Here is an 18,730-nt window from a genome sequence, read left to right as displayed (position 1 = left end):
ATGGTCTTCATCATCCTTGTTCTGAAGAAACTTAAAAATTACAGTCAATAATTATATTCTCATGTATAAAAACCCCTTCCACCCTTAGAGAGATATTCATCACCTTCTAGAGATATGATTAAAGTCCCCATTTGAATACTTCAAAACTTTCATTACATGAAAAGCTTTCATTACACAGCCCCTAAAAGAACCTAAATTATGATCCTTTTTTGAGTCTATTTTTTTCATATGGATCAATTTCCAACTGGCGGACACTAATATTCATTCCAATCTTCTACTCATTTTAAGTTCTTAAACATTCCTAATGTATTTTCGATGCAGCAATGAAACGAATCAAATCAACACTAAGAAGGAAATATGTGAGATTATTGTTGCAACTTGAAGTTGGTTTTTTTGTAACAGATTCCGTATTTCCTGTGTTTTCACCAGAAAACCATTAACCACTCTTCTCCACAAAGAAGTTAAAAAATTTATTTTTTTAATTTTATGCTAAAATTCTGTGATTCATCTCCATAGAGTAGCTGTCTCATTCCTATCAGTTCACCCAAAACACTGAAGTAACTTCTATTGCATGAATTATCATAGATCTCACAGCAATTGTTACTCTTATTACTGTTACCTTACCAATTGTTGCATTTTCTCCTGCACAAGACCAACACTGACACAACATCTCGAGTTCAGCACTGACCACCAGGATGGTGGCAGGGAAAGGAGAATGTAACACTAACAAAAAGAGCCAGACAACGGGGTTTGTTCAGCCTTTAGGAAGGCAATAGAAGGGACACTATCTGCTGGTCAGAGCTACCTAACACAAGAGTGCCAAGAAGATAGAGCCTGATGTTTCTCAGAGGTTTCAGCTGGGCTGGAGTTCATTTTACTCCTAATAGCTGGTACAGTGCTGTATATTGTATTTAGGATGAGAATAATGTTGGTAACACAGGGATGTTTTGGCTGTTGCTTAGTAATGCCCACCCTAAGTCCAGTTTTCAGTATTCCCCTGCTCTGCCAGTGAGGAGCTGCACAAGAAGCCAGGAGAGAGCTGTGAGAGACAGCAAAGATTGATGTCTCAAGACATTTTGGGGTGCATGCCTGTGGGGAAAGGGAAGGTTGGGTCTTGCCCTGGCAGTGCACCCCTAGAGCCAGTATGCCAGCCTGGCAGAGCTGCCAGTCATTGTCACACTGGAGAAAATGCCCCACACCCCACCCCTGGAGCCCCTAACCAAGCTCCTGAGTAGCCAAATGACCAGAATTCCCACCTGGGGGAAGGGCCCAGAAAGGCCAAGGGGTATTTAAGGCTGAACATGAGATGAGCACACGTCTTGACCCTAACTCCTCTCGGAGTTTCTATCAGCTGAACATCACTGGAACCCAGGAGTTGGTAGCTCCATGGGTCCTTTTCTATCTCTTTTCTGTCCTTCTCCTTCTTCTAATTCCCTCTTTTTGGTTAACTTAAAATCAAACGGGCTTAGAGTTTGTGAAGTTGAGTGGGCTAAGTCAATGCTTTGAGAAGTGTTTTGTGTTGATTGAATGCTGCTCTAAACCTTCTGCCAAAGTCCTCTGATTCTCTAAAGCTGCCAGTAAAATCTATTTTGTTGTTTTGACCTCTTGAGAAGATCTTGTCTGTGTTTCTCCCATGTGTCTGACTCAAGAGTGCATGAACAACCCAGAGAGTTCTCTGGGGTCTTGCAGGGGCACAGCTGGAACAGCTGACCTGAATGGGCCAAAGGGATACTGCTCACCATGGAATATCAAGCCTGGTATAAAAACTGGGGCAGGTTGGCCAGGAGCCATGGATGGCTGCTTGGGAATGTGGTGGGCATTGCTCAGAGGGTGGTGCATCACTTGCACTTTTTGGGTTTTATTTCTCCCTTTCATTTGTTATCTCCCTTTTCATTACTACTATTATTGTTCTTATTTCAATTAATAAACTGCTCTCATCTCACCCCATGGGTTTTACATTTTTTTCACTCCTCCCCACTCCGTAGGGGCAGGGGTGCTGAGTGAGCAGCTGTGTGGTACTTAGTGCCAGCTGGGGTTAACCCATGACAGAGGTACACAGAGAGGCACTGGGCATGAGCTGCAACGTGGGAAGTTCCTATTAGGTGTGATTTCTTCTTCCCCCACGAGGATGGTGAAGCCCTGGAACAGGGGCCCAGAGAAGCTGTAGGATCTCCATCTCTGGAGGTTATTCAAGATTTCACTGACAAAAGCCCAGAGTAGCCAGATCTATTTCTTTTCTGCTTGGAGCATGAGGCTGTACTAGAGACCTCCAGAGGTCCTCCCTGCCAGCCTAAATTTTCTTCTGGATCTGTGTCACACTGACTTGGAAAAGCCCAAGTGCTTAGGTCACTAAGCACAACACAACTTGCTCAAGCACTTGGCACTGCTGGAGTCTCTATGATATGCCCAGCTGTTCACATGTAGCTGTACAATTGCTCTCACTGGTGTTTGGAAAGCTGCAGTTGTTTCTCAATGCTCTACAGTACAATGTACATTTTGGAGCTATCCTCTTCTTTATTTGCCTGTCAGTATCTGGTTTATCAGCTTATCACAGATTCTGTACTGTGGGGATATTGAATTCACTTCTGTACAAATATTGTAAAGAAATGGAGGATTCATCAGGACTAGAAAATGAAATGAGAGTTATTTTCATCATCTTCTAACTTTACTTGGAAATGCTGCCTTTAGCTTGGCAGAGCTGGCTCACATGGGCTTCTTTCCTCTGCAGGTACCAAGTTTCACCTCTGGCCAGACAAACCAGCTGACTTCAGGGACTTGTCAACTCAGCTGGACAAAGGAATTTTGGACATGAAAGAAAACAAATTCTGTGCTGGAAGTAAGGCTTAAATAACTACACTACTCAATAGTCATCAGCTAGGATTTAACCAACTGGGTTAAGCTTGCTAGTGCTTCTGTAATAAATCAATGAACTACTGGACACAAAACCCCAAAGGCTTGTCACTGTCCCCTAATCAAACAGTAAAAGGTAAAACTGACTGAGCTTGCATGGCATAATTTCCTCTAGTTGTTTCCCAAGACTATCAACTTTAAGATGAATAAGTGATAATAGATCCCACACAGGTCAAAGCACAGTAAGTCTTAAAAAAAGTGTGGTTTAAATCCTTTTTCAGCCATCCCATGACCTTCCCCCACCGAACGGCACCACAGTTAGCACAGAAAACAAGTGTCCCAAATGCCAGTTCATTCAAACACTCCTACACATGGAAGAATGCAGTGCTGGATAGAGAAGCTCAAGTTACAGCAAGTCTGTGAATCTGCCACCCTGTGATGGCCTAAAAGCCTGCCAAGGGTAATGTACTCTGCTTTCTAGTCTTTGCAGATAGCTTGCTTACATCAACCTAGCAAAATACTGTAGAAACACAAACTGTGTCCACAAAAGTAACAGAAACTGAATCACAGAGAGTTAAGGCACCACTTTAACACAAAAAGCTCACAAATGCAATAACAACAAAAACTAGGACTGGTGAGTAAGAAAAACAAGGTCCCTTTCCTTCCAATATTTTGCTAGGAAACTCTTATCTGTCCAACCCCTGGCAATAAAGAGGGAATGAGCAGCACAGACTTGCTTTACTATTTGCTGTAACAAAATCAGATACTCAGAAACTACACTGCCTGTGACCAGGCTGCATCTTGCACAACTACTCAATATGCAGAAGATCTCTGCACTGCAGAATAAAATTAATCAGAGTCCTACACAATGAAACTGGTTACACTGAGAAGAAGGCATTTACAAAGAAAACACCACACTGAAGAGAGCTTAGGAACACCTGGCAGCCGAGTGAGATCAAAAGCAAATACTTCGGGCCTTGTAGCCTCACACCAGGGCAACATTGCCACTGCAGATGAACAGAAAACAGTGCTCAGCACCAGAATAATCTGGCCATTTTAAATTACAATCTGCTAGGCTGCTCCAAAGAGAATCCCATCACAGGAGACTGAATGTTGTGGCCATATCCATATTTTAGAGAGCCTATGAACCAGAAGGCATACAAAGTGCACTCCTTGTGAGAGATCCTTTTGCAGTGCCCTGGTCTCACAAGACCCCAGGGTGCTCCCAGAGACACCTATCAAAAAGTGGGTAAGGACAGGGAGGATACTTTTGAATTCAAAGCATCTGCTTCTGAGCCTCTGCTTCTGAGCCTCACACAGCCCCAGCTGAGCATTAAGAGAGAACACAATTCCTGGTTTGCCACCTAAGATAGTTTCTATACCCCTCTCTGCAGAAGTCCACTGGATTTCATCACAGATACTGGTTTACAGTTTCTGCAATTAAGGTTGCTGTTAGAAAGGCAGACTGACAGACAGCCCAAGCCAAGCACCTCAAAAGCTATGCCAGAGCTGTTCTCACAGAGATGTGGCATTTTGATTAACCTCAAAGATCTCATAGACAGGAAACTGAGTCCAGACAGTACTAATGCTCCTTTGCCACCTGAATATTGCTCCACAGCAAATTCAGGGTTGGGGAAAAAAATCACAGACAGAACAAGCAGGTTGCTGTCCGTTGGTATTTCAAAGGGTTAGAAAAGCATTGAAGAGATGGAAAAACATCTGCTCATCCAGACATGATAGTACTCCTCCTTCCATGTGTTCAATGATAGGAAGCCATCCTATTTTTTCTCCTCCTGATTCAAAAAACCAGGAGCCTCAGAGTCCTGGTTTATAAAAGCAATGAGGTTTTAAAGAAAGCCCCCATATTGCCTTAAATCATTACAACTACCACGTGTCAGTGTTCCAAGAGTGGCTCTGGGTCATGTAAGGTTTTCTGAGCAAACAGACCATGAAGTTCTGTTTCAGGTGCACACCAAGTAATCCCCAAATCCTAAAGCAGAGTGAAAACTAACAAATGGACCCTCGGACAGGAGGGCAGATTAAAAAACCCAAAGCAAACCAATCCAAAGCAAAATGGCCTGAATCCATGAAGTTTATAATGTAAAACCCCCAAGCCATATCTGCTGGAGATGTATAGGCCTGAACAGCTGCTGCTACCCACTGATCTGCAGGTACTGTACTGCTCACTAATGGAGACATTGCTTAAGAGGCTGAGACACAGAAAACCCAACCAAAGCCTTTCTTGCTCTCTGGATATGCAAGTTACTAATTCACTTAGCCACACAGATCTTACTTCCATTTACTTTTTAATGCACATGACCCAAAGGCTTGTCTACACAGCAAAACACTGGCGAGTACAACTACACCAGCAACCTCCTCTGCTGGAAACAATCTGCAGGAAGAGTTTTGCCAGTGCAGCTTAGACTTGGTTTCAAAATCCTTGCCTGCAAAGTAGAAAATTCCAATAGGTTAAAATTGTGTGCAAATGGTACAATCACACACATCTTGCTTAAAGATAGTTTTACAGTAGTGACTAAGGTAATAAAATGAGGGCTTGGCACTAAAATAGAATTCTGTCGGAGAAGCTGTATTCATGCACAAGTTCACTGTGCAGATTTGCCCAAACTATCCCTGAAACAGTTTCTGAATTTGTTATTGGTTAAGATTTTCAACCCTAGTAGTGTAATTCTCTACTAGCTTCTCTAGGAGCAACAAGACAATGTAAGCCAAATAGTGCTTCACAAGGATTAAAATAAAAAGCTATCTTGTGATGCTCTGATTAGAATTGGCCAGAAAGAGTAGCACCAGACAGAATGTCTTGAGCCCTGCAAGTTCAGCCTGAACAAGGAAATATTCCACAGCAACTTTGTGAGACCAAAAGGTTTTGATTTTGACTAACACAGTCCACGGAAGGTGAGAAAAAGACAAAAATGTTGCTAAAACTTTTTGGGCAAAGATGCAACAACAGGACAACGGAGAGCTCCAGCTCATCACCTGCTTGAGCAAGAAACTCCATAAGATGACTTCTCAATTGTGTTTTGCCCAAAGCATAAAAGGGCACCATTGCTGGTGTTTCACAGATCCAAGACAATTAATAGATTTGGAAGTTTGGTCAGAGATGATTTACGATCCCTCCAAGTAACGATGCAAGTTAGAAAGAACTTTGCCTTTGGGAAACATATTAATAACTAAACAGATACAGAAAAGGCACTATACAGCTAGAAAAATCAAATCAAGTATGAGCAGAACAGAATGACTCTACAGAGCAGGGGAGAGATACTGAAGTGGTAGTGATCTCACATAGCCAAGCTCAAGTATCTCAGAACCACTTGTATTGGAAGGGACCTCTTGAGACCATCTAGTCCATGCCCCTGTTCAAGCAGAGACAGCTAGAGCATGTTGTCCAGGATCACATCCAGCTGGGTTTTCAGTACATCCACGGACAGAGATACCATAATCTCTCTAGGTAACCTGTTCCAGCACGTGACCACCCTCACAGCAGAAAACTACACGTGGTGTTTATCAGAAAGTACAGAGACTCTATAGAAGAGTCAGTACCTGACTGTTTCTCCAGCTGTTCTGTGTGGATTGCTGGTGCAGGAAGGACATTGTGAGGGACCTACCTGCAGCTATGTTCCCTATCTGGCTATCCCACAAACTGTCCAAGAAAGCCAACTGTTGGCAACAGCCTGCAGTCCACACCAACCAGGAGCTACTGCACTCTAAGGTCAGGCTGCACCCAAACCAGGTCTGCAGTATGGGCCAATGGCCAACCTTCTCTATCCCAAACTCTGCCGAACTCCAGCAACTTGCAAGACTCTGTTCACAACCTCTGGAGAGAGCAGCAGCTCATTAGTCCTTTGAGGTTGGTGTGACACCTAAATAGAAAACAATAAAGCCAGACTATTTAAGAGGGACTGCAATTTTCAATTCTACCAGAAAAGTACAGAGGAATTTTAGACAACACTGTTCCCTTGATTTTCATCTGGAAATCCATGAACTGACTGTATCACCTATGGTAATACCATCAACTTACCCCACCCTCCAACTGCTGGAAAAAGACAGTATCTCCCTTTCTGAAATGTTTCTCACCTCTTTGCAACACTCACAGTGAAAACATACACAATACACGATTCCCCATGCTCTCAACCCAATTTCTTAATTTAACTTTATCATTTATTTCAGTAAAGCATTTGGGGATTAACCTTCAAACAAAAAAAGCTAAATTCCTCACAGAATAGCTTGATTTGTAAAAACATGGCTGAAGTAATGTGTCATTCTTACATGCAAGATAGCTGATGCACAGCCAATTCTGATTCTTCTGTCTTTTCTGTCCCTTCCCTGAATATTTACTAACTGCTTTGCCAAGGGGCTTTTCCTAGTTCCACACACCACCAGTCCCTCTCCCCAGTTACCAGCATCATGCTATGCACAAATGTGGGTGTTTTTTCAAGCATTTGGTATTCTCAACAATCTTCCAGAAATAAACACATGTATCAGTCAACACCTTGTACGTTTTCTGATGCTAGTCCTGGTTTGGTGATTTCAGGTCATGCTTTTCAAGCACTCCCAGCCCTGGATGCAGCACCTATTGGCAGTGGCCAGCATGACAGCACTGGCCAGCATGACAGCACTGTCTTTTGGTACTCTAAAATCTGTCATTCCACACAGTCATAACCTCACTCAATTCAGAGTAGTTTCAAATGCAACAACAAAATCAAAAAATCTCATTCACAGCCTTGCTTGCCCTCACTGCAGTGTTTTCAGACCTCAGACACCTGCTCTGCTGTCCTCTCGGAGTTTGTGTATCCAGGCCTTTCACAGATCAACAAGAGTCCCTATAATGACCTGGGCTGATTTCTCCTTTACAGAGCTCAGCTGCATTTATTACAACCCAGAGTATTCAAAAGAGGCCTTATCAGTCCTCCTCTTGGGAGAGCAGAAATGTGGAAAACAATTTGACCTTCAAAAATAATTCACCGGCTTTTACCTAGAGGCGATCTGTCACAAACATCGTGTAGCTCATTTCACAAGGCTTGCAACAGTCTCACCCTCAAATACAATCATCTCTCTGGAGATTTTGTACAAAGGCAAAGGTATAGACACAAACATAGGGCCACAACACTATCTCTCAAGCATGAGCCCTAGTGATAAAGATATTACTCACTGCTTCAGCAGAAGGCATTTCCTCAGCCCAAGAAGGAATCCTGCAGAAAGGAACATCCCTTCAAATGTGTATTATACTACAAAACAGAAACTATACCTGGCAATAGCTGGCTTTGCCTTAACAAGGAAATCCATGCACAATGCCCTTCAGCCAACAGCAGTTCTCAACTCCTCGAAGGCAGATTTGGAAATCCCTTGCTTACATCCCTCCACAGCAATCTGTTTGGTAGAAGCCCCCGTCCTTCAGCCAGGAACAGCTGCATCAAGACACCTCCCTTGCACTCTAATTAAGAACAGGCACATCACTTCACACCTTGCCTTCAGGACAGTGAGGTACATGAAAAATTATCTAATAGTCAGTTTCCCTATACTTCCTATTATCCACTTTTTGCACTCCTCTACTAGACAACCATTTTACTTGGAGCCTCTGTCATGCTTACAGTGCTCCAGGTCCTCTGGGAGGCAACCTCATTTCTTAGCCAGATGCTGCTTCCTCTATTCCTTATTTTCTAATCAGTATCACTAGATTGCACAGACCAGTGTACCAATAGTTCAGTGTAAGTCTCCTCACTGTCCTTATACCCTGGCAGACAAAACAGTCCCTGTTGCTGGACCTCACTTGAATTGCAGAACATAACAACTTTCTCAGCTGGATGACTTAACATGACATCACATACAGATGGAAGTTGAAGAGAAAACTATAAAAACCACTTGCAACTTTGGATTCTGATTGTTAACATGCACAGTGACTTGAATCACTTCCAAAGGGCTTTTTGCCTTACCTTGCAGCTTTTTCAGGACAGCCACTTCCATCTTGAGAACTTGCTTGGGCTGCTGAGCTGATTCTACCTTCAAGGCCACATTCTCACGGGTCAGCAAATCCATCGCCTCATAGATCTCCCCAAAGCCACCTCCACCAATCTTCTTCAGCTGGAAAAGTACAAAGTGGTTTGGTACAACGTACACAAGAGGAAATATCAAGCTGCCTCTCAAAAAGCCAGCTCCTCGACTGTGTAGGGAGAACAAGCTCAGCTCCCAATCTGTGCTGTGCCTGAATCCCTTCACTGCACAGCCTGGCAAAAGTCCAGCTACCCACTTGACTGTGCTATGTATAAATTCTTTGCTGTTACAACAAAGAACAAGCCTACCAAGCAACGACAGGTGATACTTTTAAAAGCAAATGATAATGCCTATTGACTCCATGATGTTCTTGCCAAAATTCAAGGAAAGACCCTTCAAGGAGATAGCAGAACCACTGCCCAGAACATGGCAGATGCAAACTGTCATTCCCTCCTAACAAATACATCTCTGCAGTAAAACATAACCATGGTAGTTAAAACTAACCTTTCAAGAAATAAGTTAAATGAAGTTTGCATCACATTCAAAGGATTTTAAAAACAGAACAAAACATCCACTGGAATCTTTTACAAGATGCTTTACCTGCTCTGGTGGTAAAGTTACTTCAGTGTCACATCTCAAAGAACTGCCAACTGCATTACCTCAAAACTGGTGTACAAGCCACCAGTACAGCTTCATTTGCTCTCAGTCTCTTCTTCTTTTTAGTTTGAAACTCAACCAAATTATGCTTTTTGTGTCTCTAAGCAAAATTAAAGACTGTTTCACAATAGGATTCCACCACTTCAGTTGACATAAACTCAAAGCTAAAGATGTCTAAGTTTCATCATATTTGATATGTACCTTCTAGAGATAGATTGTCAGCCTGCCTGCTCTAGAGGAGCCACCCATTCAGGGGGCAAGTCAGGATCCTCTGCCTTTCCTGGAAGGTGATTCCTTGATCCTCCTCCTGCTGAGACTTGACAGCATATGTGCATATAGTTATATATAATCATGTATAATACAGACTCCTCATGTGTTGCAAGTGTAAATGTCTATGCAAGGACAATTATTTTATATTTATTTCTCTTAGATATATTTAAAGCCTACTGTGCTGCCCAGGAGGAAATTCAGGTTTACAGCAGAGATAGATATGGGCTCCCTTGATTTGCTTAGAACTTGTTCATTGAACCAAGCTGCAGCGCTTCCCTTAAGCATCTTTTGTTCCCTCTCAACAACTGCCCTGGAAGTCCTGAGTGCCGCTTCTTTCCAACAACAGCAGTAACACTTAGAGAGGAAATGAAGTTTTGGTCAGACAGATAGTTAAACATGGATTGTACACAATGTTTAATGAGGTTTAGATGATATTTTAGTGTCTTCTGTACCACCAAAGGCCAGTCCTGTGCATCTGTCCAGTTTGCTGAACAAAGGGCCCTGCCTACCAAGAGCAGGGTTTTTTCCTCCCAAAGGGGACCCACATAATTTGCTCTTCTGGCTCCCAGGTCAAGAAAAACAGGTCCACATGAAGAAGGCAGTTTTTTCCATATTAACAGCCTGACAGCCAGCCTTGTCTCTGAAGCTATTACTTGATAACCCTTTGAAAGTTGCTGTCCAGAGCAACCTCTTGTCATTTTTCCTCATGACCTTCCACAGGGCCAAACAGGCATATTCCCATAGTAAACAGCCCAATAACTAGGTCAGCACAGATTATTAATAAGTTATTACTGTGCAGCCCTACTTCCAGTTGGAAATTCACACTTAGCGAGCTGGCTATTAAAAATCTTTCTTTCAAAACAGTGCTGCATTCAGCATAGCAACAACACGTCAGCAAATACCTCAGTATTCATCACACAAGATCATCTGTGGTCTGATACACTCATGAGAAAGGAAAAGGGACAGTAAAAGCTACAGAAGGCAGAAAGGTAAGCTGGGATCTGGAGGGACTTTAAGGAAGATTAAAAAACTCCTAGTTAGAAAATGAGTAAGATAACAAGCAAAAGTCAACAGCAAAAAATACAACACAGCATAGGTGGGATGGAGAAAAAAATATAGGCTACCCAAACATCTCACTGGGTAGATTAATTCAAGAAATAGATCTGGGGAGAAATATTGCTGAGCCAGCACAGACACACACAACGATCCTTTTCCACTTATTTGCCCCAACAAATGCTCTGATGGTCCCACACAGTTGTCAAAATGCAAAGGTACTACAATATAAATGGAACAACACAGTGATATGACTAGGATAGGATCTGTAGGAAGGTCCAGTTGTGCATGATGCACAGTATAGAACACCTTGCTCTAGAGGCTCTCACTGAATTAGTTGGTTGTTCATTTTAGGAGTAAAAAAATGATCAGGAGTCTGGAAAAACTAAGGACAGGCTAGGACTGCTACCTCAGAAAAAGCAAAGGAATGTGTGCATCAGACAAGCAGGTTCAGGAAAAAAAGTACAATACTGGGACTGCACACCTGGCAAAACAGCCAAACTGGAGGACACATAAAAGCCTACAGAGAAACAAATGGGAGATAACACAAGATCAAGATTGGAGCTTCTGCTGAATCAGAAAACTGACTTTATATACACATTCCAGCCAATGGAGTGCTGTCAAAGCTGCCTTTGCTTCCTTGCATCCTTGCTCACACTCTTATGGAAATTATTCTCTGGCATACTTTTCCCGGCACACCAGATGGTACCATCTATTCAACATTACCACTAGCACCACCATACTTCTTGATTTTTCGGCAACATCCAGAGGCCATCAGCAGCCATTTCCTTTCCTTTGTTCCAGAGCAAGTTGTTGTAAGTCAAGGTCTTGGCTGAGTTCAGGGGCTTATGACACATCCATTGCCTCACTGTCTGAGTGCTCTGTGGGAGTTCACTTTCTAAGGTGAACTCAGCACAGCCTTCTGTTGGACACAAAGGAGAGATGGGCACATACCACCCAAAAACCCCCAAGCCAGTAATGAAACTGCAAACACAAATTCAAGAAAGAGAATGAAACATCTAACTAGAATCACCTAAGTGGTAATCATGAGTCATTAGCCCATGTTAAGCCTCACTGCCCTGGGAATATTCTCTTCTGGTCCTGTTTCCTACCTTCTACCAGCCCACTTACTGTTAAGATTGGGATACAGACTGACAACACCAGCAGGATTCATTCCACCCAGCTGCAGGAGCCTGTGTGTCAGCTGGGTGTCCACGCTGTGGAATCAAGTGAACAGTTCATCTGATCAAACAGGGAGGTATCTGGACTTGCACACAGACAATCAGTAGTTACACAGAACACAGATGGCTCCCTTTCAAGTCGCCTTTAAATATTCTGAAATATTTTGGATTTATCCTGAAAAAGAGTCTTGTAGCTCAATCTTTCAAAGCCTACTAAAAAAAACCCCAAAACAACAACAGCAACACACAGCCTTCTCACTAAGCAAAAATCAGTACTTTCAGACACAGTTCAAAAAACCAAGGCAACACACAACCCCAGTCAAAAATAGGGTTGAATACAAATTTAATCTTTTATTCCAGAAGCATATACGCCACCACTGCTCTAAACAAAATCTGCCTTCCAAGGATATTATATAAAGACTAGACCTTCCCAGGATAACATTCCAGGACCAAGACAGGAGTGGTTCAGTGTCAGGATCGGTGGCAATACCAAGGAACAGGAATGTGTGCTCTAAATCCAGAGCAAAGGACCAAATGAAAAGCCAACAACCTTTAGTGAACTCAGCCAGGATCAAGGCTGTCATCCACAGGCTTCAAAGGTTTCACACGGTCAAACAGTGACACTGTGGCTGTCTTCTAGGAACACTTGTATAGCCAAGCCTGCAACTCCTGCAGCCCAACTCAATGGGCTACTTGATCCAGAAATGGCCAGTAGACCTCATCTGACTTAACAGCTGAGGAAGAGTTGACCTACGTTCACTAAACTCTCCAGAGCCCACTCAACTTGCTTAGGAGGATCTGATCTCAAAGGAAACAAACTCAGGTAAAACAGGCATGAACTGAGAAGCCAATCAAGAACTCAACCAGCCACATTCTGAATCATCTGAAGACCTGTCAAAGCCCACTTAAAGCAACTCAAGAGTGAGACCAAAACAGGCCCCAAGTCTGACAAAGAACCTTCCTTATCCCAGGTTCCCTCTTGGAATCATAAATGGCCTTGTGAGCAAGACAAGGTAAAGAATCCATGGAAGTTTTGTGCAGTTTCCAGCAAGGTTTCCAAAATAAACAGGAGAGCTTCAGATCAAGAAGCTCAGAAACCTGAAAGAAAACAAAACATGGATTGCATCTAGCAAAAGAACATACACATGTACTCGAGTCATCACTTGTGTTTAAAGCTCAGTGCAGGAGCTGCCAGCTCTGTCTTGCTAATAAGTGTCAGTTGTGAATCCCCAGTAAAAGGCATTAATGTGAAATAAAGAGACACATCAATTCAGCTTTGACATCCATACCTAGTTCAAAGCAAGTACAAGTTACGTTTGACTTTGTTCCCTCCCCTGAACAAAGCTGTTCACATCATTCAGAGCACACGTGCATCAAGACCCTCTGAGGTCTCAGCAGAAGTCATGAGGTTCCAGTACTGTCTAAGTTTCATCTAGTCAAAGCATCAAAAACATCTGCAAGTAAAGAATGATGACTAAAAAGAATACTTCTAAATCTACAAATTTTGATAAAAACCATAAGCACACCCTGTCCATGTCTTTTTTCACAAAGAACAAAAATATTACTGCTGTCAGACAGCCAAACTTTACTGACTTCAAGTGACAGGAAAATGAACTACCAGCAGGCTAACTGCAGAGAACTAGCATCTCCATTTGTCAAAGCTTTGTCAGCCAGCAGAAAGGAGGAAAGGAGGAAAGGAATTCAAGGAATACATTACAACAATCTAAAATTAGAAATCGGCTCAATAATGGAAGTATGCCAGCACTAAGAGCTACAAGGTTCAAGCTGATGCCCAGCCAGAGACAGTCAGAGACACTGGGAGGACAAATTACACAAAAGACCTTCTGGCAGTTGCACCCCAGCATCCCATAAATATGCCACACACCTGCTTGAGCAGGATCCATCACCCACAGCAAAGCTTGGACAATACAGCAGGCATGTTCTGGGTTAGATTCAGTAAGGTCTGTGACAAGAGGAAAAAATGCTACTCCTGACATTACAGCTGTATGCTCACTTTAAGGTACAGTCCCCTTCTCCTCTGTCACTTGATCCTACGCTATTTCCTTGGGCCACCAGAAGTATTTTCAGTTTTTCCAGATTACTCCAAGCCCCTCACAGCTCGTGCTTCTGACTAGTCCCACACCAACTTAAAGCAAGGGGAAGGCACAGAAGGCCTGCCTGAAAGGAAAGGGTCTGCATTTTGCACTTTTTTGGGGGGGAGTGGGGGGAAATGACTGTTCAATGAAGGCTCACAGTGCACAAGTCAGCTAGCACATGGTCAAATTCCCAGCTCTACTCAGAGCTGCGGAAAAGGATTTCTCATTGCTATTTACAGCCTTTAGCAAGGCATTTCTCAGAGCCTTCAAGTGGGGCAATGACCTCACTGGAGTATTTAAGGCTACTGTGAGACATTATGAAACATAAAAGGTTATTCCTCTAGTTAGAGGTAGTTGTTGTTGACAATGCAGCTGCATATTTCTATCTTTTCTAAGGCAGAGTTAGTAGGTAGAGCTTCTAGTAGGCCCCAGTCACAGATTCCTGCAACAATGAAGCACTGAATCCCACACTTAGTGCCTCTACGAACTTCAAAATTGGTTTAAAATGTTCCCCTGAGAGCATCACTGAGCATATTCGAGACTTTATTTGGAGTTTTTGGTGCTTTTAAGAGTTCTGCTGTTGCCAAGAACAAAGTTACCTTGTTTAGACTTTGTTACAAAAATACTCCTATCATTTACAGAAGTTTTAGCACTCCTGTCAATGAACGAGAAACTTCAAGATCGACGAATAGGGAATGGTACGAGCCAAAGTTAGCCAAGGTAAAGGAGAACAGAGAATCCCAGAATCACAGAATTGTTAGGGTTGGAAGAGACCTCTAGAGATCACCTAGCCCAACCCCTCTGCCAAGACAGGGTCACCTAGAGCAGGTGACACAGGAACCCATCCAGGTGGGTTTGGAACATCTCCAGAGAGGGAGACTCCACTATCTCCCTGGGCAGCCTGTTCCAGGGCTCAGCCATCCTCAATATAAACGAGTTCTTCCTCATGTTAAGGAAGAATGAGTATTTAGCAATCATGCACCTGAAACAAAGGCATCAAGGAGAGCATAGAAATTCATCTTGGCAAAGAACATGCACCAATCTAACCAAATTTTAGGCTCTGGGAGAATTTCCATTTGTGCAAGGAGAGACAGATAAAAGCTGCAAGCATTATTTTCTGAGACACTGGTGAGCACAGGGCACATTTCAAGTCTTATATGTCAGTTAACCTGCCCATGGATCATCTCTCCAAAACAGGTATATGTGCTCCAGTCCAGAGCTGCAGGAGCACAGCAAAGCTTTCCTTCAGCGTGACAGAAAGCTTTGGGAGGGGCAAAGGAGTTGTCTCCATTTTGGTGTCTAATCACAGAGAAAACTGAGCTTCTCCATCTGCTCTCAAGAAGCAAGGAGAATGAAGAACAGTTTGAATTGCTAAAATATAAATAGGCTGTTCAGCAAAAGGCCAGACAGAAAAGTGAAGGCTGTGGAGAAAGCTGGAACAAAGTGAAGAGAGACAGGCAGTAGGGAGCAACAAGAACAGAGCTCAGCTGAACTGCCTAGGTCAATACAGAGATAAGGCACAAGCCAAGTCTAATGAAAGGATAATGTTTTGTCTGAAGTGGGCCATTGAAAAATAACCTATCCACAGCCTGGAACTGAAGTGAATTCAGAGTCCCAAATTTGTTTAGTCTTCTGCTCTCCACATTCCACTGCAAAACTCACAGGGCCACTGTACCACAGCCAGTCAGCATAAAGAACAACTCAGCACTACTACTGCAAATCACTTATAGTTCAGATTAGTGAGGCTTCTGCTGCGAGTTTAATGATTCAGAGAGTGCTGATAATCCCAGTTAAAAATTGAGGCAATGACACACATGGGATTTAAATGTTTTTTCAGCATTTGAAATGCAAATGCCAGTCCAGCTTGCACAACAGATGAGGTAAGAACTAAAACTCAACATATGATGATATCATTTTAAGTATCCTAATAAATTTACACAGAAGTTGAACCAGCTGGTTAATCATGGACTTTCTGACTCTTGAAGTAGCTGACATTCCAACCTGAAACATTTGGTTTTACCTTATTTTATTGTAATGCAATTTATTTATAGTCATGTCTGTAGTATTCTTTGCCACAGTAATTTGAAATCTAAGTTTCTTACTAAAAAAATTATTTGAGTGTGCTGCAACATTTCAATACTACCTAAAAATTCTTGGCAGGTTTAGTCTTCTGAAAATACCAGTCTAAAACCCTTCTTTCTGCAGTATCTTGCTAACATATCAAATCATACCACTCCACTGTTGCTTGCCAGAGGCCAGGATTAAGTAGGGAAGTTGCTGTACTACTGCAGGAGGAGGAGGGAGTCTCTTTGGGCCATTAAAGCCAGAGCTACTCACCACTTTCCAGCGATCTTTGACCACGTAGTTGGTCGGGAGAATGTCGACCTGTTCCCCTCCACCACTCATGTTTGGTTCGTCCTTGATGACTGCTGCTAGGCACTGCATTTGCCAGCCAGAGAGTATTTCAGTAGCTCCCAGTTTAAATGAGCCATTTATCTGGGGAAAAAAAAGGGGCAGGGGGAATGAATGACAAAATTATTACAGGTCGCAGTATAAGTACATGCTGCATTTCCACAGGTTTTGTTTATGACTAAATCAGAACCACCCTCTTAGGAGAGAAGGCAAACTCACCTTGCAAACACCAGAGCTCACTCCATGTGTAACCTGACAGACACAACCGTGCTCCAAGTCAGCAGCACAAACTGAAGGGTGACAATCACCAGCTACACCATGCAGGATTCCACTGCTCTTGGGCTTGACAGTCAAGAAGGCAAAGAGAACCTAACACCAAAATGTTGCAAAGGCTCTTACTGTTACCAAGCAAAGAAGTCTTGCTTTAGCAGAGCAGCTGCTACCTCGGCAGCTTTTATGGCTTGCACTGGATGACATCCAACACAAATCAGAAAGGTTTGCCAGGTATTGCACTCAATAAGCCTAAAAAGTCTGAATATTGCACTCAATAAGCCTAAAAAGTCTGAATAGGGTATAAGGCCCATATAGGGCCAGGGTTACAGACACAACACTGTAATGAACAGCCAAGCAGAGAAGATGGGGATGGCTAGAAAAGGCTTCAGCCAGGTATAACTTAGTCATCCTCATACCCTACACGCAGTGCTAAAGATGATCAAATTAAAATACAGAGAGATAAGTTGTGCTTGTGGTGTTCATCTTGCTCCTTTTTCCTGCCTTTATATGGAACTCCAGATAGCCTATGCTGATATTAATTTTAAGGGGTTTTTGTTATAAATGTTCTACAAGAAGTACTTTCAGAAACACATTAACTCGGCTTTCCTAGAAGAAAATGAATGAGACAGGCCTAATAAAAGATCTTCTTTAGATATTCTACTGGCTTTAGAAGTAGGCCAGATCTTGGCAATCCTATTTTCCTTCCCCCAAAATATGAATATTTTCCTTTCTAAAACTGAGTGTTACTGTAGCACTCTGGTTGCAGACTTAGATTAACAACATAAATTCCAAATTTTTTAAAAAGGGTAGAGCTGGTCACTCAACCATCACACTTCTTCAGGTTCAAAAAAAGGAAAAAAGTTACCAGTTAATTATGAGCTCAAGCAGAGAAAAGAACTCATTCCCTAGCAATAAAGGGGCTGAGAGGGAAGGCTAGGAAGTGGCCAGCATGTAGTGTGCACAAGGAAGCAGCAGACAGAAGTATGTCAAAAGTGCAAGACAAAGGACGATCAAACAAAACATGAACAAAAGATCTCAAAGAGACCTTATAAAAATCTTCACAAAAGATGATTTCACTCCAGATATAGAAGATAACTACGTGAAAAAAAAGAGCAGCAGACTAACTCAGCAAGAGGGCTGCTGAGAAATGTTCAATCCAACATCTGCTAAAGGACAATCAAAACGATAGAAGAGAAATAAGAAAAAACTGGGTATTAAAGAGGTTCAGAAGAAAGGTGCTGCAAAATGTTCTGAATTCTCACTGAAAGAGTCCTGCATCTGTATGGGGTAGCTGTGCTTTCAATCATCGGGTACTGAAGTAAGAAATCGGAAAGAGAAAATACCTGCTGTGTTTGGCAGCACAACATTTGTGCTGCTTCTTCTAATGAGCAGTGGAATGCCATTCCCAGGCTCCCTCATGCTCACCAGAACACCTGAACTGGCCATCCCTAAGCTATCAGTGGGTACCGAGCACACAACCTCCCCGCACATCACTGCAGGAGGCACAGGACAGAGAATGCCTGCAAAAATCTCCCTTAAAGTTGGCTTTTTGTCTGGTATTTAAAGAAAAGTTAGCTAACTATAGACTGTCCCAAACTTCCAACATTACGAAAATACAAAACCCCCCGACATAAACACACAGAAATAAGTATCCCCTGCCTACTCTTGAAGGTCTCTTCACATCACTTTAGTGTAAGATTTCAGTCTGGTGACTCGTGGTGGAAAAGTTAATTCCAAGGAATAATTTTAGAGGAGAGACAGAGCATGAAAGCCCATGAGCACTCAAAGCCAGGCAAGGTACGATTGCTTTCCTTGGTGCACTATTCCACTTCCCTTTATCAAAATTTTAATACATATGTACAAAGATATCATGTCTGTTATTTAAAGGAATCTGGCTTTGAAATAGAATAAAATCCTCCTGGGCAGTACCAT

At 42.6% G+C, this 18,730-nt stretch overlaps 1 protein-coding gene across 1 annotated transcript in view; it reads right to left on the bottom strand.

Moving 5' to 3' along the window:
- Positions 1 to 18,730, bottom strand: part of TTBK1 (tau tubulin kinase 1) — a 101,857-nt gene that overhangs the window by 69,913 nt on the left and 13,214 nt on the right. Inside the window, exons 2-4 of the mRNA XM_017736942.1 lie at positions 16,745 to 16,894; positions 16,451 to 16,609; positions 8,799 to 8,946 (exon numbers count right to left, since the gene is read on the bottom strand). Coding sequence (XP_017592431.1) covers positions 8,799 to 8,946; positions 16,451 to 16,609; positions 16,745 to 16,894 — 457 coding nt within the window. The remainder of the gene's footprint in view (positions 1 to 8,798; positions 8,947 to 16,450; positions 16,610 to 16,744; positions 16,895 to 18,730) is intronic.

The sequence above is a fragment of the Corvus brachyrhynchos genome, unplaced genomic scaffold (assembly GCF_000691975.1).
Source record: "Corvus brachyrhynchos isolate BGI_N302 unplaced genomic scaffold, ASM69197v1 scaffold806, whole genome shotgun sequence".
NCBI lineage: Eukaryota > Metazoa > Chordata > Aves > Passeriformes > Corvidae > Corvus > Corvus brachyrhynchos.
The sequence above is the reverse complement of the archived record's forward strand: the minus strand, read 5'-3'. Positions and strand labels throughout refer to the sequence as shown.